We start from the raw sequence: 24,087 nt of genomic DNA on the forward strand, positions 1-24,087 counted from the left end.
TTGAAATGCTGTGATGATACTTTAAGAGGGCACTGCAGTGGGAAATGCTAGGAAACCAGTGCCTGAGCTGTAATCCCTATGTAATCCCATCAGTCTTACATATGAGACTGATGGGGATATAGATAGAATACATCAAGCTATTGTTTCTAAAGATATTTCTAGTAGATACTGAAACATGGAATGTATTTATTTTTTTACCATAATCTTTGTATATTTATTAACTGGAGTACAAAATATATTGTGTTTTAAACACCTGGGGATAGATTTGAATAGGTTGACAACTTTTTCAGTTTCTTGAAATGTAAAACCAATAAATTAAAAAGCTATGTATATGACTAATAAACAGCATTAGTTGTTTAAGGAGCTTTGCTCCTACCTACAGTTTTAAAAATGATTAAATGTCTGCACAACATCCGAAGAAAATACCATTTCTTTTCAAATATTTTGAGGTAATTCTAATCTGGATTTAACTATAAAATAGTGTTGATTCTTCTCTTATCTGCTCACATGCACACTGCTTTTACAGACTGTTGACAGTCACACAAACAAAACTGATTAAGTCAGACCAACAAACCTTAGAGAAAATGCAGAATGAGGACAATCTTTGCTTAGCTTTGTTTAACCCTTAAGGCGAGCTGAGTGGAGCCGGCACTCTGCATCTGTTCCATTTGTATGATATGTGATAATTTTCGGCATGAAAGCCTTGTTTTATGCTTAACCAAATCTCATTATTTCTGAAGGTTCTCTGAAGGTTTTATTATTATTATTATTTATTTTTGTAAGGTCCCGGAACTGGTAAACAGACCTGGGTGTTGCACAGAAGAAGAAAAAAAATGCAGCACAACAATAACAACACATTTTTCATTTTATTTCCCCAGTTTATTTTTAAAAAACAAAACATAAAAAAACAAACAAACACGAACGTACCACAATTTTCCTTAGGTGTACATCTTTTAAGAGCCTCTTACAGCATAAAAATCAATACCAAATACACAATATAGTTCTCAATTATCCATTTTGTTTTCTTATAAGGTCATTAAGCTGGAAGAAGGAGCAGTGTGGTTGTTTAATGAAGGCTCTGGCTGAGTGGGCTCAAATCATAACAATTTAATGGAGTTTGAAACAAAAGGGGAGGAAGTTGGAACCTAAAATATAATTACCATAAATATGAATTAACATTCTGAGATGTTGATTAGAACATTACAGAATGTACTAATTAACATTCTGGGATGATGTCTTACTTCTTATTAATCATTTAATTAGTTGTCTTTTACTTTACAAGCCCTTTAAGAAGCAAACAAATCAATGGACAGGAAGAAGGCACCACTATATAAACACACTTTACACATGGTATATAGAAAAAATAAGAAAAAGCATCAAAGAAAAAGAGAAACGGGGAGAAATGTCTGTAATGGTTGCCAGCCAATGAAGCCTGGAGGCATCACGAGTGCTTTCTGAGTTTTGCGATTTGATAACGAGAGTTCCAACTAGCGAAAAAGCTGCATTTCATATTGAAGTCAAAAGTCACACTTTTAAATGTTAACAGAATCTGCCATGGTTAGATTATTTGCATGTTTGCTAAATTCATTGGTGCATTGACTGGTTGCAGACATTCCTCCCTGCTTTACAGAAACAGGAAATGCATAGCACAACATTACAAGAGTTTCTTTAAAAAGCAACGAAAAAAAATGAAATAACATCCCCAACCTATTTCTAAGTACATTAAATGAAACTCCTGGTAACACTATGCAGTTGGTAAATATGCTATGAAGACAGATAAGAAAATGCCTTCAGACTATCTTTTACTGCATACAGTTTAAAGAGGAAGACATGAGAGAAAAATGGCAGTATACTTAAAAAAAAACAGACATGATTCTGGTTCTTGCGGCACTCAAGTGACTAAATGGTGTAAGTATATTGAGGTTCAGTAGGTTCAGAAGGTAGGATCTGTTGTGGCAACAATGAGAATGCATATCAGGAAGCGATCATGATTACAGTGTGACATTGGAATGAGACAACAGCTTTCCTTCCTTCAAGTCCTGAAAGTGTCATTTGTTACATTGTCTAGTTTTAAGCATGTCCTAGCCTTCTTTCTCTGCAGGTCCCATGCAAACAGTTTGGTAACAGATTCTTTAACAGTGCTTGGCCTCTTGCAGCTAGATTTCTTATGCACCTGGTCACCTGAACGATGGTTAGTTGGTTAACGTCATTATGGTGTAAGCAGGATATCAGAGACCTGCAAATACTGCTGCAATTTGGTCATAAAGCTTTAATAGTCCTAATAATATTTACCAGTACATTCATTTAAATCAACTGTATTTTTTAATTTATTTATTGAAAAACACTTTTTCCACTCTTAAATGTGCTTTATGTCATGTCTTTGGTCCTGTGTGCACAGTCTCAATCATGCCACTACTTAGGAATTATACTACAACAATTATAATTACAATCAACTGCTGAGTAAAATGCAAAGGCAGGAAAAGCGTTGATACAAATATTGCTAGTTGGGACTTTATAACGAATAATATACGCATCTAATGTCATATAATACAAATCTTAACCCCAACTGAAGCATGTTTCGGATCAGAAGTTGCAAACTCTCGATGCTGCAGAAACGGTGCATTTATGAACAAGTCTGAAGTTCTCGGCGCTTTTCAGGTATGAGTTCAGATTTCATCAGCACAAATCCTAAACTCAGGCTCTCTCCACGGTCCTCTTCATGACCTTCTATCAAACTATCCAAAGCCAAAAACATCAAGAAACTCCAAACATCCTTCTCAGGCCTGTGTGTTTTCTCTCTTTCCACCTTTGATGTGCATTACATATCCCAGAATTCCTTCTGCAGCCTTGTCCAACCCTTTGCACGCCGCTCTCGCCTCAACCTGGCCCAGTGTTGTAACATTATCAGTAAGATGAGGCAACTCGCTGACCTAAAAAATCCTCAGAGGAATAAATAAAAGCAGTACATACAAACACGTCTCCATTATCAACAGCATGATTGCCTATAGTGCCGCTATTCATAAATGTTTTACTGAGAATGACAGAAAGGAAATTCCAAATAAACACGTTCTCAAACCCGGTAACACACATACACACCCCTTCTTGCATGCATCCTTCCGACACAGAGGACTGCTTGCATAAAGCCCAACTGATGAGAACCGCATACTGAAACAAAGTTTAAATAAGAAATTTTGTGGTTACAGTGTGTTTTTAACTCGTCTTGATCAGAGAAAAAGTGCATCTTTGTTGTACTTTGGCATAAACTAGAAATAATACATACCAGCAGTTGTTTTTTTTTTTTTTTAATAATCCTTCTAATGCTACATTACCCTTTGAGGGTTTGTTTTTCCTATACATTGCTATTCTTGGCATTACTGTCAATTATGTTCCAGCATACATGTCTCGGGTGTGCATATGTGTGTTACAGCAGAAAGAAAAGACTACATTTCATTAGGCAGCATATCTCTCGCATCAAAATATTGCTTCATTACGTTTGGCACCTCTCTGCAAAAACAACCTCCCACTCAAAAGCAGGATATCTCCTTTCTTTTTTTTTTTACTCCATTCCATACCTTTGTTTCAAACATGCATCTAAACAGACAAACGCACGCACACACACACACACACACACCTCCCACGCTCCATCACTGAGCGCAAAGCTATTACACTCCTCTGGCAGACGGAAAACTTCCTGCTTTGGCAGCAAACAGCTCTGATACAAAGATATAATAGTGACAGCTTGGATCCAGGCAAGACGATTTTTTTAGGGGGGGGGTTGGAAGTTCCAGGGAAGCCTCTGAAAGTCATGTTGTTCTGAACCAGAGCCAGAAGAAAACCTGAACAGAAAGACATATGAAAGAAAGTGTAACAAATATTATGTAGTTGAAGAAACAGATCAGTGGATTTTGTAGCGGAGGAGACGGGTTGTCAGAATTTTTACCATTCTAGTTTAATAGCATCTTTTTACTACTCAATATATTTTTTTAATTAAAAGAGTTTGACTTCATGGTATTTTTGCCTCGACTTTCATTGTAATTTTGTTCTTCTGCAATCCTAAAGGTAAAGTGAATCTCAGGCAGTAGTAATGTATATGTGAAGAGACTTAAACTTATATTTAATGAATATTTTACTGGAATAGCATAACTTAGAGAACTGGAGCAATATTTTTCTGTCTGAAAGGGAGCTCTAAATTTTTACCTCAGTTAATATTCTTCTCTCTGTTTATAACAGCCAGCCGCTTTTCTCAGTAGTTTAAAACTTTTTACTCGTTTCTCTGAATGTTGAGCTGGGAAAGTGAAGGCAAACCGCTATCACTGGAATAGGATTACAAGCTGCTATTTAGATGTTTTATTTTATATCACTATAAACTGGGCATATCGTAATGTTATTTTAAAAATCAAAGTATTTTTAAAAACTAGTTGTGTTTGACCATTTCATGTTTTGACATTATTACTGTTATCTTGCGATGATCAAAAACGACAAAACAGCATCATTTGTTTATTTTCTGAACTGATGCTAGAAGTGAACCAAAGTTTAAGTTTTTCCAGAAAAGAAGAATAATTTTTTCTTCCAGAGGTCTAAAAACTAAAATTCTCTTTTTGACAACACTTTCAAAAGAGAGAAATTTGCAGTTAAGCATTTATCCTTTTCAAGCAAAAGCTTACAATCTTAGAAAAGTGCCACCGGCGTAAAATACATTCATGTTTGACAGGTTTTTTCCCTCCCAAAAAGCATCCACACAATAAGACATACATAATAACACCTAAGGGTAAAACATGCTAATTTACCAAATTCAGGGATCTAGTTTGGTGTTCTCACCGTGTTGCCAGCAGGTGGCAAAGTGGCATCTTACTGGAAGTTGGCGCTTTCCAGCGAGAACTCAGAAAGGACCTCGCTCAGCTTGTGATGCTCCTCTTCCACAGCCTGAAACACAGAAAATCAATATCATCTCAAGAATTGAGAACAAACTCACTTACAGACACACGCAATTCAGCCTCCTCCTCTTAACATCCACCTTTTGTCTCCCTCGCTGCTTCCCTGACACATCCCATTGCATGCGCCGGACATAATGGCCATTTTTAGACAAGTCCAATTTTACAAGGCAATTTTCAGCAAAGCAGTAACAGCAGTGGTTAAATGGTTTTCTATTCTCCAGTTTCTCTTTGCTACCATTTGGCCCTATTTTGTCCACTGCTCCTTACTTAAGTTATTGTCGCTGAAATGGCCAGCTACGCTGTTCCTTTCCACTCGGCTTCAATCTTTTCTCCTCTCACATCTTTATCTGCCTCCGTCGTACAATCTGCTCACCTCCTGAGACTCCCATTCATCTCCCTCCTTATTCACCTGTAGTCTCTGTATCATTTGCAGCAGGCTGTCCAGCCTCCTGCTTACTTCGGCTCTTCTCTCCTGGGACAAGACCAGAGGGGCAAAGATACTCCCGTCTTCATCTTCTTGTTTTGCTCCATCTTCCTTCGCAGAAGGACTGGTGTTCACCTGCATGTATCCGCTGTCTGTAGACTCGCTTTCTACTGTTATTGAAGACAGCTCAGGTTAGAGATGGCAGCTCACAGTTGAATCATTTTAGCCGTAAAATGTCTTCGAATCTTTAACCTGTTGGCTGAGGGGCCTCCGTTTCATGAGACGGCTTATCTGGTTGCTCCTCTTCATGTTCTTCATCATGCTGCGAGTCCTCTGACAGGCTGATGCTGCCAATCAGCAATCTTTTAAGTGACATGACTAGCAGAGAAGACAAATTCAGTAGTTTGATGAGTACTGGAAAGCTAATTTTGGAAGGCAGGAACAAAACAACAAAGTAGTATGAGCGAGACGACTGATCACCTTCATCCAAAGCACCGTCAGCCACCTTCTCCTGGTTCCTGCTGGAGTAATCCAGTACCTGAAGGAGACCCCTGTCGGTCAACGTCTCTATCAGATTGACCCTTGGAGGAACAGCGTTGTGATCTGTCACACTGTCCCTTTCTTGGTCTGTAGATGGACACAGATCAGCTTTGGCCTTAGAGAAATCTAATGAAGGTACATTTTTACTAATCCTGTATATTGGGATGCTCTAATGTGGCCTTACCGCTGCTGCCTCTTAAACTTCCATTCTCAGATGGATTCAATGGAGCACTCAGCCTGTTAGAAAGAAAAGAAAAAGGGGTAAGTCTTTTTTTTTTTATTCCGCTTTGGCTTTTGAACATTTTGTAACATAATAACCCCAATATTTAATGCATTTGTCTGAAAACTGTTCCTATAAATTATGTCAAACTAATCTAGACTAAACCTTCCAGAGTTGTCGGCCCTTAACCTCATGCTAAAGATTAAAATACTGAAGTTATGCTATATGTTTATGGGAAATATGTCTACAGTGGGAAAATTTATACCCAGTCTTTATAAACAAACAAACAAACAGAATATGGACACAAAGAGAGAGAAGGCAAAAGCAGAAAGGTTTGACTCTGCTGGGCTGATAACATTTTTCCCATTTCCATCCATAAAAAATGTATTAAACATTCTAACAACTGTGAACTACTTTAAATCTCAAATCACATAAAATACCAAAAAACGGAGTGAAGTTTATGGTTCTGCAAAGGGAAAATGTGAAAGTTTTTTTCGTTGCTTGTTTAAAAACAAAAGCACGTACGTGGTGGGACTGAGAGGAGTAATCCCAACTCCAGGAGGAATATGTAACCGTATGGATGTTCCACTCTTCTTCAGAACGTCAACCGTTGACTTTATTATATCATGCCAACTACAAAACAAACAAGCTAATGAGTTCCCCATCTTTAGATTGAACACTTTTACTCTTGACAGTAAGCTTCAACACTCACATTTTCATTTCTGCAATAGACTGAGCCACCAGCTCATAGATCTGAGCTCCACTGTCCCATGTGAATATCACATAAAAAGCCTTCCGATCTGACAGAATAAGAAATAAAAACAGAAATAAAGCAATTTTAAGATGTACTGGGAGGATCTTTACTTACTAGCTACAAAAACTAACCTGTTGCCACTTCACGGAGGAAAACGGAGTCCAGCTTTATAATTGGGCTCAGCATTTGCTTGCCCTCCTGTGCAGTAATGTTACTTTTACTCTGGCATTTTAGCAACATCTTGTCCTCCTGCTTCTGTGCAAGAACCAGCATATCATCCAGCAGCAGGCAATGCACATCTAAGAAAAAGACATTTTTTCAGGTTCACAAAATTTGTTCTCTTCACTGTGTTCTTGGATAGTTTATAATAGCTCTTTTGATTACTCACTGCAGTATTTTACTGATTCAAACCGTTTGAAAACAGTAGACTGTTTTAGTCTATCAAGTGGCTTTACTATTATTACACAGAGGTTTACACCACTAATTTAAACTAACATAAAGGAAGTCAAACTCCACCAGGTGCAGTTCAACTGTGTTATACCCATCATTGCAATTTAAATGTGCAAATATCAAAAAGGGAAATGAAAAAATTACATTGAACATCAGAAAGGCTTAGAATATACAGAAACTGTTTCCCTTTGGGGCACAGCACACTTGAGTTATCAAAAGTTTTGTTCCAATACATAGTTGTATATTAAATAATAGTTCAGCCAAATGCTTCATTTATAACCTTAAGGATTTCTTTGCATTAAATATGTGAATTTATTTACCAATAGCCTTCTCTTTGGTGACTCTCCAGACCAGCGGACCTTCAAAAAGCATCTTCCTCTGAGTCAAGTCAATGCTCTTAAACGTACAAAGGAAAAGAGTTGAGAAAAGCCAAGATAACAAGAACAAAAACTTAAAAACTAGTTGTTTTTTTTAAGTAAACTACCTTATATTCAGTATAAAGCTCAACACTGGCTTTCAGCCCCGATGTTTCCAGTTTTTTCTGGTACTCCTTTAGAGTCTGGGAGCAAAGACAGACAGAGATCAGATTTCTGTTTGATAAGTCAACATGGAAGCAGTAGGAGTCTAACAAACAGAGACCTTCAGAAGACTCCAACAGTTGCTCAGTAACAACAGTTTATTGAGTGATGCATTATTGGGTTCTTACCAACATGTTCCCCATTGTTTTGACCTCTTCATTGACATGGTTGAGGATCTTTCTGCAGCATTCTGCACTTTGCTGGATCGACTCCTTCTCCTCTTTTTCCTCTGTAGAAGCAGGCAGAAAACAGAGCTGAGGTCAGCTTTTACAAAACAAAGCAAATGACAAACTTCAGTCATAACAGTGAAATATGCAAACATTCAACAGCTAAGCTCAATACTAATAAAACAGTTATGTTGCTTAAATGATTATTTACTCAGTGGAATGAAATAAAACCCTGGTGCTTAAATTAGCATAGAAAAGTGAAACTAACTGACTTATTTGAAAAACAGTAATTTTCTAAATGAGCATAAATAATTTGCACCCTGTCATAAATAATACAGCACAATTTACTATGTCTTTTAACAACACTTGATGTTTTGTAAAGCAAAGCTTATTAATCCCTGTACTAAAAAAAATTTAAGTAAATTATCCATGAACTAATTAGAACTTTCTCGAAGCTGTAATCTTTGTAATAGAGCTTTGTAATAAAAACGTCTGCCATAAATTTTAAATGACCAAGTTCTGTATTTCAAATCCAAACTACTTTCAGAGAAACTTGAGTGAAAGCTGAGTTTAATACAAAAGGTAGAAATGATAAGGTAATGGCACACAAACACAAACCTGTGTTCTTTGCGATGTTTTCCAGCAACAGTGGATACTTTGTTAGCCTCTGCATTTCTGTAGGAATAATGTCTTTGAGCTGCAGTCTGCGGCACTGGGGTTTACTCTCTGCATCCTGAGGTTCAAGCACACACACACCCGCACACACACTGTCAGAGGAATGCCACTTACAGTTGAAACCAGAAATTTACATATACATAAAAAAAAGCATTTTCCCCACTCTTCAACATTAAACCAGTCTAAACTTTCCTGTATTTCTGCTCAGTTAGAATTACCAAAATGTCTCTATTTGCTAAATGTCAGACTACTGGCATCATACAACTTGATTGTGGAACCAAAGTGGCATGGCCTACAAGGTTAAATGTTAACCTGTGCAACAGGGGTAAAATAAACATGAAGGATCCCCGTATCTGCTGTGGCCCAAATGCATTCAGGGTTTTAAATATAAGCAGATTTGTTATGTGATGTCATCAGCGTGTTATCTGCATCAGACTCTGCTGACGATTATACAAGATTACACGAACACTCTGAAGTCCCCTCCGTCTTGCTATTACCTTTGCTTCGGTTTATATCACTACATCAGATTTGTCCTTCAAATATAACAGGCTGCTCTGTTGTGTGAGATCATGGGAGAAATCAAAGGAAATCAGCAATAATTTTGAGAAGACAATTGTGACATAAATAAGTCTTGATTTATCCTTTGAAGGTGACCAAGCGCGCAACTTTCATCTGTTCAAACTATTATAAGCAAATATAAACACCATGTGAATGTCGAGCCTGTAGATAGGCAGAACATTCAGGCTGCCTACTGATCTCTGGGACCCTGGGTCAATGTGTTTTGGTGTGGTGGGTCACCTCCAGATTAAAAGTAAAAGACTTTGTAAAACTGCAGGCCAAAGCTGAAAAGAAAAGATCATCACCCACAGTGAGATGAGTCCCATCAACATTGGCTGAAGAAATCATTGACTAAAACAGTGTAAAATACAAGATTAAAGTTTCCAATGTCCTCACAGATAAAGAAAATTAGTCCTGGGATTTGATAAGACTAAAGTTGAAGAGTTTGGCCATACTACCCGCTTTTATGCTTAGAAATAAAATAAGAAAGCCTAGAAAAAGTTCACAAAACCAATCTCCCACTGTGAAGCATGGCGGTGGTGGCATCATGCTGTTCTGACACATTTACAAAAAAGACATGATGAGAAAAGAAGATTAGGTGGAAATACTCAAAACCTTCCCAGACATCCGTCATGCTTTGGGACTAATGGGTTTTTCCATTAAGGTCAACAAAGTCAAAGTTTTATAGTGGTCATCACAAATTTATGACCTCTCCCCACAAAAAATCTCTAGACAGTGCTGACAAGATACTGTATGTTTGCCATTTTGTACAATGTATGTAATGTCTTTGACTTGTGAGTCCATGTATGCATGTAAATCTATTACATTTTGAATAATTTATTTCTGAGTCATTGCGATACCTGTATAAAAGAGTTAAAGCGAGCGTCTTTCTTCTGTCTTTGCTTGATCTGGTCCAGAGCATAGGTCTGGTAACTGCAGAATCTGGCTGTCAGTTTCTGAAACCATTCTCCTTCAGGGCCACCAAACTGAAACACACACATGTAAACATGCGTCATGCAGAGTGAAAAAGAAAAAATTAGAGAAATAATGAGAGAAATCAATAAATATAGAAAGGCAGGATTAATTTACCCTGTTGAGCAATGTGGGGCTGATGTTTTTAACGATGTAGTTGTCACTGACACGCAGTTTCTTCAGGCTTTCATAGAAGTTATCTAGAAGAGGAGACAAAAACAGCATAGACCAGAAAACCTCTTTCATACTTCATTCCCAGCTGTTGAAACAGTAATAAACCATGTCAGCGTTTGTTCTGTTGGTCTAAATAGCTAGTTTACAGGCATAACTATGCTTAATCTCAGAATCCAGGCACTATTAAAATAAATCTAAAATAAAAAAACTGCAATTTTTTTTTTTTTGTGATACAAGGTATTTATCAAAGTCAAAATTTATGAAGACTATGTGATTACAACAACACTCACAGTGCATGTCAATGATTTCCTCAAGGCTTGGGAAAATGGTCTCAAGGTCCAGGGCAGAGAGGATTTCCGCCCTCTCCAGCGGCTTGGCGAACACCCACTGAAGGACACTCAGCATTCTCACGTGGGCATGCTCTGTGGCAAACAACTCTAAGACGGAAATCAGGAAGTGCAGAATGAATAACATAAAACAAAGGCACATGAAATTTTTCTCTTTCTTTATATCACACTTTGCTGAATTTTACCGTTTATGACTTCCTGCCTCTTGGTCTCCTTCTTGCTCAGGTTCTTTAAGGTCTCAGAAGACGCCAGCACCCTCCAGCTGGGCGGGTCCTGCTCCAACTCCTGCAAGCGGGGGTCAATCTCCTCCAACTGTGGGGACGGGCTTGTTGGGGCCTGGCCAGGCACTTCAGAAGGGAAAGCTGGCCCATCCAAACTAACACAGAAAAGACGCATTAGCTTATAGCTGCAATACCTTAACCAGGTACAATCCAGGCAGTCTTTACAGTGCCCTCTACAGTTTATCCCAATCCTGGTAAAGTTTAGTAGCAAATGTTTTTATTATAGCAGCACAACATCATGCTAAGAAAAAACTAGGAATAAAACATGAGTAAATTTAGCCCCACATTCTCAAAATCTTTACAAGCAACTTTATAAATCTTACTCTCCTAAATATTTTAAGGTGAAACAACAAATTCTTGAAGAAATAATGAGCACTCTTTACTAACATCATTCTGGCCAATCAAAACTTGCCAAACAGGATGGCCAAGACCCACGTATCCAAAAATTAACCAAGAGAAGTGGTGGGTTGAAGTCAATAGGATGAGAAAGAGCACAAAATGAATAGAATGTTTATTTTAAGATGATGCCACTGCTGAGGTGAAGTCCAGTTAGTGGCTCTGTCTCACTTCATTGCAACCTCTTCAATATCTGTTAATAAATCCCAGGTTGAAGTGGTTTCCATAATACTACAGTTTCAGTTTTAAACTATTCACTTATTTCACTGATGTAGAAAAGGGCAAGTTTAGGCCTGTAGTGATTTTTGAAAGGTTTTCCTGAACTATGAAGATCAATGCACATCTGCCTCTTTTGAAAAACTTCTTGCTTTTCTCTTTTGAAGAGTGGCTAAAAGAGACAACACTCTGTCATGACATATTACACCCTGGAGAAACTGGGACTGACAAATTACTAATTAAAGGTTCCTAGGTAAATCTTTAACAATAAAAAGCTGTATTTATCCTAATTGGTTTATCCTAATCTTCACCAGTAAAATTGTAGAAGGCACTGCAAAAGATGCACAATGGATTTCTAGTAACACACAGGTGTTTCTCTTGGGAAAGAAATTAAGCTTCGGTATTTATGAGCAGCAGTATTTATGATACTGCAAAATAAATAAAAAATCTTATCAAAGTGAAACAGACGTTTACAAAATGATACCTGTTTAGGAAGATTCTCCCCCTTCAGGTCATCATTTATTTTGTTGCGTCTTTGGGTGCAATCAATTCAGTTGGATTAGTCTCAATCAGATGCTGCAATTTTACTATATTCTTTCATTCAAAACAGCTGGCCCAGGGACAACTTGGGCCAACACCCGCCATCTGGCCCAGGGATCAAGTGATCTCAGATCATTTCAAATTGAACCACAAATTCTTGACCGGACTGAGATCAGGGCTTTAATTTGAGCACTAAAATATTTACATTATCAGTTTTGAACAATTTCTAAGTAGCTTAGAAGGGATTGCAAGTGGATGGATGGATTCAGGAGTCAGATTATCTTATATTTTTTCTTCCATTCATGTTTCCCTCTACATCTATGAGCCCTCCAGGGAACGTTACTAAAGAGCATTCCCAGACCATGAGAGCGCCAAAGATATGGTTCACAAAGCAAATGAACCCAGGTCATACTCCTCCCATTTGACCAAAATGGACTTAACTAAACTCCATAGGAGGTTCAATGAGTTAGAAATCGCTCTTCGTATCAATCTCGTGACTTTTATTTTCAGCAATCTTTTCTATGACTTCCTTCTTGTGTCCTTCATGCTACAATAGCAGGTGATGAACCAGAAGTCAGAGTTTTCAATCCCAGCTATTTTTATACGACAATAACTTGACACACTACTGCATTGCAGTGATCTGACTACTGTTAGCATCACTTAGCTGAACCTCTATTGAGTTAGGTCAGTCGCTATAAAGTCGCCGAATATTTATGCAAATACTTATTTTGACCAGCATATTTTTAAACAACTAGCAGTTTTTAAAAAGCATTTCACTTTGACATGATTTTATTCATCAAAAGACATATGTAGACCATGATGTTGCTTATAAAAGCAATATAAAAGTTAGTGAAAGAGTGGGTTTACCATTTGCAAAACTATAAATAATTTACTACTGTATCATTTTAAAAAGTCCAAAAACGTAGACGTTAATATCTTCCTTTTACATCCCTATTCCAAACTGGTAGCTCTAGTGATTGTGTTTGACATCCTGTCTGTCCCTGCTGTGAGCTTCTCCAGCCATAGAGGCTTCAATAAAACAGGGACTGCCCATCTTACGGATGGAGGTTCTGCGGGGACAGCGGGGTAGGAGTTGTTGCAGAAGACGGAGGCTGCAGGTCCACGTCGCTACGGGAGCGAGACTGTTTACGAGAAGAGCCACGCCGCCGAGACGAGTGCCGGTCCACGCGGGCGCTCTCGCTGCGTCCTACTTTCCTGCTTTATGGAGGGAAGGTAAGAGAGGACGAGGGGGACAGGATGACGGAGGTGAAACGAAACAGGGACAGGATAAAGATGTGGGAGGAAAAAAAGAGAAAAAGAAACATACAGATCCAAAAGACAGTAGAAAAAAAGAAAATTACAGAAAGGTGTAAGGATGGAGTAAAATTTTGAGTTAATTATCAGAATAGGGAGAATAATGGATGACTGAAATTAATTAAAAGATTTACAGATAAAAAAAAAAAAACTAACAAAGACAAATACTGACTGAAACGTAAATATGCATGACATGACATGCATATATTAGTATGACAAAAAACACTGAATTTGTTTTTTGACATCATAGCATCTGAATGCCACGTAGTAAGTATCTTTGCCATGCATTGCCTCTATAATTAATTTAGTTTTATCTCTCCAGTTTCAAATAAAGCAGATATTTACAATCCAGCTGTTCTCCATAATCTAGCTAATCCGGTCGCATCTGTTTTTACATACTTAGCCAGTTTGTGTTGTATTGTAACAGGAACACAAAACTCAGTGTAAAGTGCGTTTGCTTATGAGAATTGCGCTCTCTGTCTGCATCATATGTGAACAGATATTGGGGCCTGAAGCGTGTCTCTGCTGTTTTCTCTGCTGACACCCACCTTGGCTTCCGTCTGCAAAAACACGGAACATCACACTGTTACACACTCCTCTTCGCCCTTCACACAGCTGACTTCAACCACAGTCACAACCAGAACATGCATGTACGCACACCCCAACATGAGTGACACCCTGGAGATGTTACTGAACCACTGTCTGAACTGCATGCCAGGTACGATGCTAAAAGCTCCTGGCAACAACATGGAATCACACAAGACGCAAGCAGAAATGCAAGGCTGGTCCTCATTTTGACACACGGAAACATCTTAGGAAGCACATTGACTAAGCAGCTAAAATACGACTAAAGCTTGACTGAAGGTCGAAACTTCACTTGCGGCTGAAAAGCTGCACCTTGGAAAGCAAATATTCGCTGTAATCAATAATCAAACTGTGTTCATTACAAACTGATCAGCATTGTGAATATGTGCCTGATTCCAATGAAAAAAAAGGTTGTAACAACTCTGCAACTGAGGCCAATAAAATCTGCGATGAAGCTCTGATGTTAAAATGAGAAGAAACACACAGAAACAAAAGGAACAGAGAGATAGCAGAAAAGGGAAACACATGCCATTGTGAGGAAGATGAATGAAGAAGGATAAAAGGGAGAGGGAAGGCAAGGGGGCTGAGTCCACGTTCACCTCGGTGAGGGTCCGTCTCAAAACTGCAGGATCTGTTAGCTAGCGAGCGACGGGCGGCATGACAAGAGCTAGCACACAGCAGGGACAGACAGCTGGGGGAGTTTTACCACACTCCCACAGCCAGCACAATTCAGACACATTCGGTTTTTTCTCCCCATTTCCCGCTCTATCCAATTTAATCCCCATCTCTAGTCCTGAGCCAATAGACTGATGTTAATCGGATAATATTTTCTTTCCTGTCTTCATTCTTCCTTCTCACCTTTCTCTGTCCGACTCCTCTGGGTGAGCATCGTGGGGTGAGCTGTGCTCAATGATAGGAACAACGGCTCCGATCTCTGGAAGGAGCAAGTCTGTCGGCGAGGGGAGGTCTGAGCAAGTGATTGGCTGACCTGAGAGGGTAGAAAACCTCATTTTATAATCAACAAAAAATTAAAAGTCAAAGGCAGTCAGATCACAGTTCAAGTACAATTGAGCTTAACAAAAGAATCATTCAGCGACTGAGAATTTTGCAACAATCATTGTGAAATTTGCCCAACAGAAACTCCAAAAACATTCATCTTTTTATTTGATAGAAAATGTTGATTTGATCAGAGTAATGTAATAAAATCAAAGTTAGGGTTGACAGAATGTGAGCCTCTGCCACAATTTCAAATTGTTTATCTTTTCTGTTTCCCCTTCCTTAGAGCTATAGCTCCAAATATTCCAATACTGAGAAATGTCCAATATTCCCTGTCACTCATTTCAGACTGTAAAACTCATATTTATAGATTATACAGCATAAAACATTTCAAATTTCAAGCCGCTATTTCTTGTAATTCGGACGATTTTGGCTTATAGATAATAAAAATAAATATTGGAAGCTCATGGTGACCCATCCTAATTGACTAATAAGCTCTTCACAATCATAAAGGTTTTCTGAGCCTCTAGATGTTCTCTTGGTCTGGGTCACTAGATTTTACCATGGCAGAGACATGGCTGTATTTTTACTGGGAATAAAAAGATGCGTTCCTGTTAGGACTGAATTCAATGTGTCAAAATTGTAAAACATGCTAAAGCACTCCAGCAGTTAACTCTAATCAGTTTTCAGAGTCAATATAGAATTTCCTGTGTTACCATCGGTTGGAGTGGGCTCTGTGGTGGTGGGGGTCAAGTTGTTGCCAGCAGGCTCCGCATTTGGCACTGAGGCTGAGTTTTCAGGTTTTTTGATGGAAGGAACTGGAGTTTCGGTCAATGAGCCTCTGCCTGGACCCCCTTTAACTTCCCTTCCCTTAGCATCTTTGTCCACTACAGGAGAAGAAATGAATATATTTATGAAATCGGAACTGTTAACAATACAGCTGCAGAAAGCCATAACCCAAAAGCACCCCAGTCAGGTAAAAAAACAAAACAAAGGCAAAAGAAACCCGGAAAAAAACTATGAGACAAGTAAAGAATTTGAGTATGTTTGGTGCAATCAAGGCTCCTGTTAAGGATGGGATGGTTAGATTGAGGATCTTAAATCTTCTAAACAAGTTTCTTTAGGACACCACAACTAAATATCCACTGAAACGCAGGTGAAGAACGATGCACCCACACACCCTTGCTGTTTGATTTAAAACATGCAAACATGCTGATGCATTGATTAGTAGGGATGAAGTCATTCTACAGATAATAAGGGAGGACTCTGAACAAAGGGTACCTTCAGCTTCTTTTAGTTTGCCTTCGACTGCTATAGGAAAGAAGGGCAGGACAGGTTCTTATATGCAGACCATTCATTCAAATCAATATGCATGTTTTTTAATGTTTCTAAAACACATAGATGTTTGTACATGTATGGTTTTTATATAATTAATAAATGTAATTTTAAATGTTTAAAATAAATCTGTATGAACATGGCAAAAAATTCAATTCAAAGAAAAAAGTATCTTACCACTGCCTCCAATCCAGATTGGAACATGGAACCCCCGAGTCCTGGGTTTTTGAGGATCATGATTCTTCTACATAGAAGAACACAGGGGTAGAATAAAACAGAAGGCGAAACAAAAATCTCAAGTAAAAGTAAAAGAAAATGCATCCTGAAAATAGGTTTCCAAATGTAAAGTTGATTTAATTTACTTTCTATAACAGGGCAAGGATGTTTTCTTTGTGCACTCATGAGGATACCATACCTTAATCCAAGGGAAACCTCTTTTGGACTTTTTACTATCTCCTGCCCTGTTTTTGACTTCGAGGTGCTTCATGTAGGCAGCTACTGCAGCAAAGATGGCTTGGCTAGAAAAAACAGTTAAAGACAGTGGTTATCTAAAAATAAAGCGACAAAAACGCTTTCTAATTAAATATTTTTTTGGACATTTCTTCAAAATTCTACCAAGAGGGATTGACACATCAGCAGAAAACAGGAAGGCCCCCCGTGCAACCACAAAGTTGCTCACTTATATCTGTTTGAGCTTTCTGAACTGAAGGTCTGTATTCTCTAGGAAGCACACACAGACTGTTGTTTGCATGTTGTTATGCTAACAATGCTAAAATAACGCTAATATAAGATGCTAATGGCAGTTTAAAATGTCAACACTGACTGTTCTCTGTCTACACACAAAAAGCAGCTTAACTATGGTATAGTTAAAATATTTATTTGCCTCTCACCCTTAACATTAAAATCTTGACACTAAGTACCACCACATGTTAAAATGATTCCTGCTACAGCCATACCTTATTAAAGGCTGATTGATGGCACTTACTAAAAATTCTGTAGTGTTTATTAATGAAGAGTTTGATCCTGCTAAATAAACAACAGCTACCATCTTTAACGCCATTTATCAGATGCCAGGTAGCAATGGAAAGATAATGATTACTGATGAAACTGGCTTCGCATTTCTCCGTAAGTAATAAAGAATCAAAGGAAATATGCTGAATTTTGTAAATAAAAGTTCAAGAGAAATCAAACCAATGGACAAAAAAGCAAAAAGAACTTAAAACAAAGGCAGAGGAAGAAAGAGAAAAAAATAACCAGGGGAGGGGTTGTTTTTCAGAGGCAGGGCTTCAAATTGTGGGAAGAAGAAAAAAGATGTTAAGTGTGGAGACAGAGGAGGAGCTGAGGAGATATTGGAGAAATGGAGGAGCACCTGGTGTGGAGCCCCACAGTAGCAGAGCTTCATATTAGAAACCAACACACTGTTTGGAAGCACATCCTCCATTGGATATAATGACAACAGAACAAAGTCAAACTACAATATCCTTCAGAGCATGTTTAAATTATCACTCTTTGTCAAAGCCAAATGAAAATATAACAAAACTTAGAGTGGATCATAAAACATACAAAAAAAAAAAAAAAATTTGTAAGGTTTTAGAGAATGAAAGCATACACATTAAGTTAACTCTTCTGCAAAGCTAACTTTATAAATGAGCATTTGGTGGGCTTGAATGCATACAAATCTTGTGGTTTGGCCACACCCAAGCTAAGCATGAAGATGCAATGTACGAAAACAAAAAACAGCAAGGAAAACTTTTCAAACTTAATGAGTAAAAAGAGGGTATAACTTACCATTTATCCTCATCTGGGACAAAAGTAAGTCTAAAACAAAAGACAGGAAACAGATACACAATGACTTATCAACAATCAACCAGAGTTATTCACAGCTTACCTCTTCTTTTTAAGTAGCATTTTCCTGTTCGCTTGCTCGACTAATTATCAATTCTGTTTTGGGTCGGTGGAACTTAAAATGACTAAGTTTATCTTGATGCAACTCAAAGCTGACAATCTGGTTGTTGTGCTCAGAGTTAAAGCTTTTGATCATATTCTAAGGTTTGCACAAAAAAAGAAGACCAAAAAAGAAACAAAATGGAAAAGATCAAAAATATGAAATGAAAAGCATCCAACAGTTCAACAATGTCTGTCCTTCTACTGCAAAAACGATACTTATACAAGCAGAAGAAATGCAGATTAAAACTTTGGTCTCCCAAATATCTGCTGACGTTTCTTCTCCGGTAAAAAGAGTCTGCAAAAAGGAAATCTGAATTGCTCCAACACAGCGGAAACGCTCTATTTAACAATGTTTTTGTCTGATGCAACATGCAGGCAAGACTGCAGACATTTGACCCTTCTGTTTTGAGATGAACATAAAAGAATGGGAGGGGTTTTCCCGGGATTTCCCTGCATTATCCAATCGAATGTCTAGTCCATCTAGTTTGCATCACCACAGAGACCAATGAGCAACAAATGGGGTGAGGTCACTGTGCTGTGGTCAAGTGAGAGAGGAGGTTTACGTGGGTGGAGGGTGATCGGGTGCAAGACTGTGGGAGATTGTAGCAGGCAGAGGAATAGACAGACAACTGTTAGAAGGAATGAATAGAGCGAAGTTGTTGTTGGATCATTTCTGCAATGGCGATAGACATCCAACAGTGCTGAACCAACTGACAGTCTGAAGCTGAATTAATGTCTTGAAAAGTTTGGAAACTCCTTCCACTATCCCTGCCTGTTTTCACAGGGTGACAGCAGAGTGTGAACACTGTATTTCCTTTCCTTTCATTTCCACTTCCTCCTCCTTTGTCCTGACAGGATGAAGTTAGACAATCCTCTGCCCTCTCCGTGGCCTCCTTTGCCTCCCTGTCTGACCCTTCGTCTGAAAAACCGTTGATGGCTGCAGGGTCAAGGACAACTTTCAGCTGAGATCTGCTGCTCTCTGCACATCGCAGAAGCAATGCTGCACTGATAACCTTCAGGATCCTTTGCTCTGTGTCTCTTGTTGTGCATAACGCCCCCACCTCCACCCCAACGAACACTTGGCTGAACTCCAGGGAGAGCCTTCCTGCCAGCGTGGCACTGCTGCCTCCATCTTTTCCTCTCTGCCTTCTCATTTCCTTCTCACGCTGTTTTGCTGCACTTCTGTCGCAGATCTCCTGCCAACACTCTCACCCTGAGTGCTTCTTTTTCCTCTAATTTGCTGCTGGATTCCCCACTGTGTTTCAGGTTAAATATATTGCATGCATGCATAAATTGAATGCATACACAGTTGGTACTTTTATTGATTCCCATCCAGGAATGTCTAAATGATAATCAAAAAGATTACACAGCGAGGAGCTTTTGAAGATAATTGTATATTATTAGGGACGGATGATTATCAGATTCTTCCTTATGACTGAGTAACTAAAAAGGTATCCAGAGTTCATACATAGTCTGGAAAAATATGGGATTTTACTTGCTTACATTTCCAGCCTTTATTCCTTAACATTCTCTTCTTGTCCTTACCATCTTTCTTCCCTTTGTCCTCTGTTTCTTTGTTTCCTCATGTCCTACCTGCCTTCCTCCCTCAAGTACTAAACCACTTTCCTCCTCCTCCCTTGTGCCCTCACTTCTTTACCTCCTTCTTTACGTTGTTCCTTCCTACTCTTCTTGTGTCCTTCCTTTCTCTCCTTCCCTTTCCTTTGTTGCATCCTACCTTTATTTTGCTCCTTCTTTCTTAGCAATCGAATTCGTACATATCTGTCTTTGCAACACATTTACTTGAACTGTACATTTTGCTATTTTTGTGATGCATGTCTCCATATTTTGTGCTGAAAATCAAATTTAAAAAAACTAAAGCTGATAAATTTCACCAGAGTTTTCCAGTGGTTCAAAATTGGTATATTAAACATTCTTGTCGTTTTGTTCTTCACTAAGTTAAACTGCGAATTTAAGCTGATATTTGCTCCTTAATTATACAGGCCACCTGCTTGGGTAGGATCTGCACTCAGCTGCTGAATAAACATGCCGCTCCTTGCTTGTCAACCTTGACAGTCATCGTGTGGAAACTGTAACAGCACCAGCATCTTACGTGATGGGAAATAATTCCAGAAAGCAAATTAAAAATGTAGGGGCCTTTGTTCCAGCGAATATACTGGCAGTCTACAACAACCTGTGGGGAAGGTGCAGTACTGCTGTGCTCCATACAGCCACAGAAAAACTCTGGTCACTAGGCCTGTCGCGATAAACGATAAATCGATTAATCGTACGATAAATTAAAACTATCGACGTCATTTCAATTATCGGCATTATCGTCTCTTCCGGCCTTTTTCTCTTTCTGTTGATGACACCGAATGAAAAAAGGCTCAACTCCGGTGCTCTCCACTGATCCTCCCTTCCTCATTTCCTTAGTGTAAAGCCCAGCGCACACTACACGATCTTAGAGCTGTCGGCCGATTGTCGGCCCATTTTTAAAACCTGACAGACCAAACATTACCCGACAGAAATCCTAGGTATAACGGTTCGATCGGGTTCGGTCCTGCCGTGTGGTGTCCAACAACGTGCACAAAATAATGGCTGCAAGTCCAGTGAACTAATTTTAAAACCAGACATTAATCAATGCTTTACTACAATCTACCTGCAATGCATGTGGCTAGTGTCAGCGTAAAGTCCTGACTGAATGAAAATCATTATAACCTGTTTACGTCACGTTAACGAAGAACAGCTGAAAAGTTACCGGGTTTATCAACTGTGGTAGCAATTTTGCTCCAACTCCTCCCCTGGTCATTTCTATATTCTTTGCATGTTGAATAAACATTAATGTTGTTTCCACGTCGGCTGGGCTTCGGGTTGCTCCGTGTCGCTCAGTGTCAGCTGTTTGGGATTCCCCGACATAATTTCCCCTCAGAAAACACTGAGGAGAATTCGTGCTTTCTGATTGGCTGCCTGTCACATTCAACAGGCTGCGTTAAGATCCCAGTCGGGGAAAACCCCTGATTTAGATCAGAGCGGCAACGACGATCTACCATAACACACCACACAATCTTAGAAAGACCAAAGGTATAAGATTGTCATAAGGGGAAAAATAGGAGCAAAAAATCATGTAGTGTGAACTATTGCATCAGGTAGTCGATGTGCCCATCTTCTCTATTTAAATCTAATTATTACTGAAGGGCAACATAATATACAGACTTCATAATCTGCACTCTTTTGGTTGAATGCAGTATTTATTTCCACTTTGGCTTTATGTTGTTTAGTTTTTATCAAGTACATTTTTTGTTAATGGAGACTGAGAATCCATTTTGGTTTTGGTTGTTTTGTTTATTTAGTTTATCAGTTCCAGTGTTAAATATTCTTTTGAAAATAAAGTGCATCTATCTTTGGCAGGAAATCACATGCATTATTACGTCATTTCCATTAAATCAGTGTAAAAAGGTCTTCAGACAATATTATCGTTTATCGCAATAATTTTTTGAGACAATTAATCGCTCAGCAAAATTTGCTATCGTGACAGGCCTACTGGTCACTCCAGTAATTTTGACACCTCAAAATAAAGACCTTAAAGCCTAAGAGTGGCTGACATTTTATGCTGCTTTTATTCTTCAAATTTTAGTTTGCCTTGATACTTGTAACCAGCCCAAGATGGCATGTAATTAAATTCCTCAAAGTTGAACAGAAAAAAGGAAAACACTTGAATAAACTACAGGAGGATACAGTTCTAATTAAAAAAGCACTTCATGCAGACATAATCCCTCTCTTCAATGAGAGCAAAAGAGAAATGTTTTTGGTCAAATTCAGAGGAAAATGAGCCTCAACTTTTCGTCTGTGCAGAACATCAGAAAAGCCCAACATGTGAAGTAACTCCTGACAAAGAAAGAAAAAGCCACTTACTGTGAATCATACATCTTCTCCAACAGATTCTCGGCCACAGACTTCTCCTTCATATCCAACGGGACGCGGTCAGTTGGATAGTGATTCTCCACGTCCATCACCTGCTCCTCAAGGAGGGTCATACCCATCATCCTTTTTTGCCTGTGTAAGGAAAATAAAAACAGGCAGAGACTGTTAAGGGGGATGTTTGTTGCAGATAATACAGGAAGCAGAGGTACATGGGAAAATGCAAAAACTAAATTAAATGTTTGTTGCTGTAACAACAAAAAAAGTTTTAAAAATCCACAGAGGCTTTATAACTCAGAGGAGCACCGATTATGAATGTAATGGGAAGCAGCAAATGCATTTCCATAACCCATAAACTCCCTGTCAAACAGTTAAACCTAATGGTGCTTAGGAAACGGGAGGGGGGAAAAAATAAATGCAGCTGCTTTCAGTTCAAACGCAGCGTTCCAACTAGAAGAGGTTTACCTGAAATCTTCCAGCTGTTTGGCTACTTCTGCAGTTTGAAATTTCTGAACATCTGCAGCATAACGCCTTTGGGTGTCATCTGACAGCAATTCTGGGCGAGTTCGGTCTTGAAAAAGGAGGAGAAGAGTTTATAATAATTAACACTTCCTAAAAGAAAAGTTACAATCCACAAAAAACTCCAACATTTGTAATAGCTAAAAAATATATATATTGACCTACCCAATTCAAAGGATAAACTGGATGGCATCGAGACTCTGAGAATCTGTAATAAACATCAAATAAAAACTGTAAAAATAAATAAAATCCATTTCAATTCCAAAGAATTATATGTTTTTGCATATATCTAGAACATTGCAAAAGCTTATAAAAAAGTTACGCATAAATCCATACAACCTTTTTAAAACTGAGGCTGTTTTAAGAAGTAGGCTTTGGCTATGGACCTTCTCACATTTACAGTAAATGAAGACACTTTGTGGGTTTTCTGCTGCAGAAGAATTATTGACTGCTAATGAACTTTTTTTTAATAAAAAAAACAAACTAAAGAACCAAAAAAAAAGAAAATCATCTGCCACCTATTTAAATATACATTTTTGGCATTAAGAAAAAACAATAGTCTCTGATCAATTGCACTTAGATTTGTATAAATTAGTGAACTATTGGTTTTATGACTTGATTGAGTCTGTGATGTGTATTTTTGCAAACCTGAGATTAGACTTAAATCATTTCAGGGCCTGGTAATGACCAAATCAACATTAAAGGCCGAGAGAACAGATATGGTGCAATTGCTGTATTTCTCCACCAGGGGTCATTTCAACATCAGCAATAAAAACTAACTAAATATCAAAGTAGGAAGCAAAAGGATATTCATAATAAGAGCTGCGAAGCTCTTATGTGAATAAAAGTAGCTAAATAGTCTAACTTTGAGGCTGGAGAATTACTACAGTACTGCTGTTATTTATTATTTATTTTAAAACTTGAGACCTATGACGAATAATTCCTCCTCAGGGGTTTTTCCCACGATCCCGACAGGAAGTTGAAAGGTTAGAGGACACATGGAGAGAAAGCAGAGTTGACTAATATGTGGAGTCAGAGATGTCTGAGAAGGAGGTGCAGAGGAGAAGTGAGAAAGGTCAGGTGTGCAGGGGGAAAAGGAGAACATGTATATGAAAACAAAAAGATGCAGAGGGCAGCTGCTTTGATAGAGAGCAAACACAGATGACACACACAGTTGGGAACAAGCAAACAAACTCCTGGTCACACTGAGCGCTTCTCTCTTATCAGAGCAGGATATGACAGGCGCATCT

General features: G+C 38.5%; 1 protein-coding gene across 10 annotated transcripts in view; it reads right to left on the bottom strand.

Annotated features, from left to right (window-relative positions):
* Window positions 1–996: 996 nt before the first annotated feature.
* Window positions 997–24,087, bottom strand: part of arhgef1 (Rho guanine nucleotide exchange factor (GEF) 1) — a 52,910-nt gene continuing 29,819 nt past the window's right edge. For 3 of the 10 annotated variants that reach the window (XM_028010834.1, XM_028010841.1, XM_028010850.1), the window contains exons 5-32: window positions 23,003–23,045; window positions 22,784–22,889; window positions 22,313–22,453; window positions 18,245–18,274; window positions 16,872–16,974; window positions 16,634–16,700; window positions 16,403–16,432; window positions 15,838–16,008; window positions 14,984–15,113; window positions 14,089–14,100; window positions 13,286–13,444; window positions 10,979–11,169; window positions 10,737–10,883; window positions 10,390–10,472; window positions 10,161–10,286; window positions 8,686–8,800; window positions 8,029–8,129; window positions 7,807–7,881; window positions 7,643–7,718; window positions 7,004–7,171; window positions 6,831–6,918; window positions 6,644–6,751; window positions 6,083–6,135; window positions 5,839–5,985; window positions 5,611–5,736; window positions 5,344–5,528; window positions 4,819–4,923; window positions 997–3,836 (exon numbers count right to left, since the gene is read on the bottom strand). In XM_028010834.1, the coding sequence (XP_027866635.1) occupies window positions 4,849–4,923; window positions 5,344–5,528; window positions 5,611–5,736; window positions 5,839–5,985; window positions 6,083–6,135; window positions 6,644–6,751; window positions 6,831–6,918; window positions 7,004–7,171; window positions 7,643–7,718; window positions 7,807–7,881; window positions 8,029–8,129; window positions 8,686–8,800; window positions 10,161–10,286; window positions 10,390–10,472; window positions 10,737–10,883; window positions 10,979–11,169; window positions 13,286–13,444; window positions 14,089–14,100; window positions 14,984–15,113; window positions 15,838–16,008; window positions 16,403–16,432; window positions 16,634–16,700; window positions 16,872–16,974; window positions 18,245–18,274; window positions 22,313–22,453; window positions 22,784–22,889; window positions 23,003–23,045 (2,856 nt within the window). In that variant the 3' untranslated portion in view covers window positions 997–3,836; window positions 4,819–4,848. Of the gene's footprint in view, window positions 3,837–4,818; window positions 4,924–5,343; window positions 5,529–5,610; window positions 5,737–5,838; window positions 5,986–6,082; window positions 6,136–6,643; window positions 6,752–6,830; window positions 6,919–7,003; window positions 7,172–7,642; window positions 7,719–7,806; window positions 7,882–8,028; window positions 8,130–8,685; window positions 8,801–10,160; window positions 10,287–10,389; window positions 10,473–10,736; window positions 10,884–10,978; window positions 11,170–13,285; window positions 13,445–14,088; window positions 14,101–14,983; window positions 15,114–15,837; window positions 16,009–16,402; window positions 16,433–16,633; window positions 16,701–16,871; window positions 16,975–18,244; window positions 18,275–18,344; window positions 19,710–22,312; window positions 22,454–22,783; window positions 22,890–23,002; window positions 23,046–24,087 lie in introns of those variants that run through there. The other 7 variants (XM_028010870.1, XM_028010860.1, XM_028010888.1 and 4 more) reach the window with 7 other exon arrangements.

Source organism: Xiphophorus couchianus, chromosome 3 (genome assembly GCF_001444195.1).
Source record: "Xiphophorus couchianus chromosome 3, X_couchianus-1.0, whole genome shotgun sequence".
Taxonomy (NCBI): Eukaryota; Metazoa; Chordata; class Actinopteri; order Cyprinodontiformes; family Poeciliidae; genus Xiphophorus; species Xiphophorus couchianus.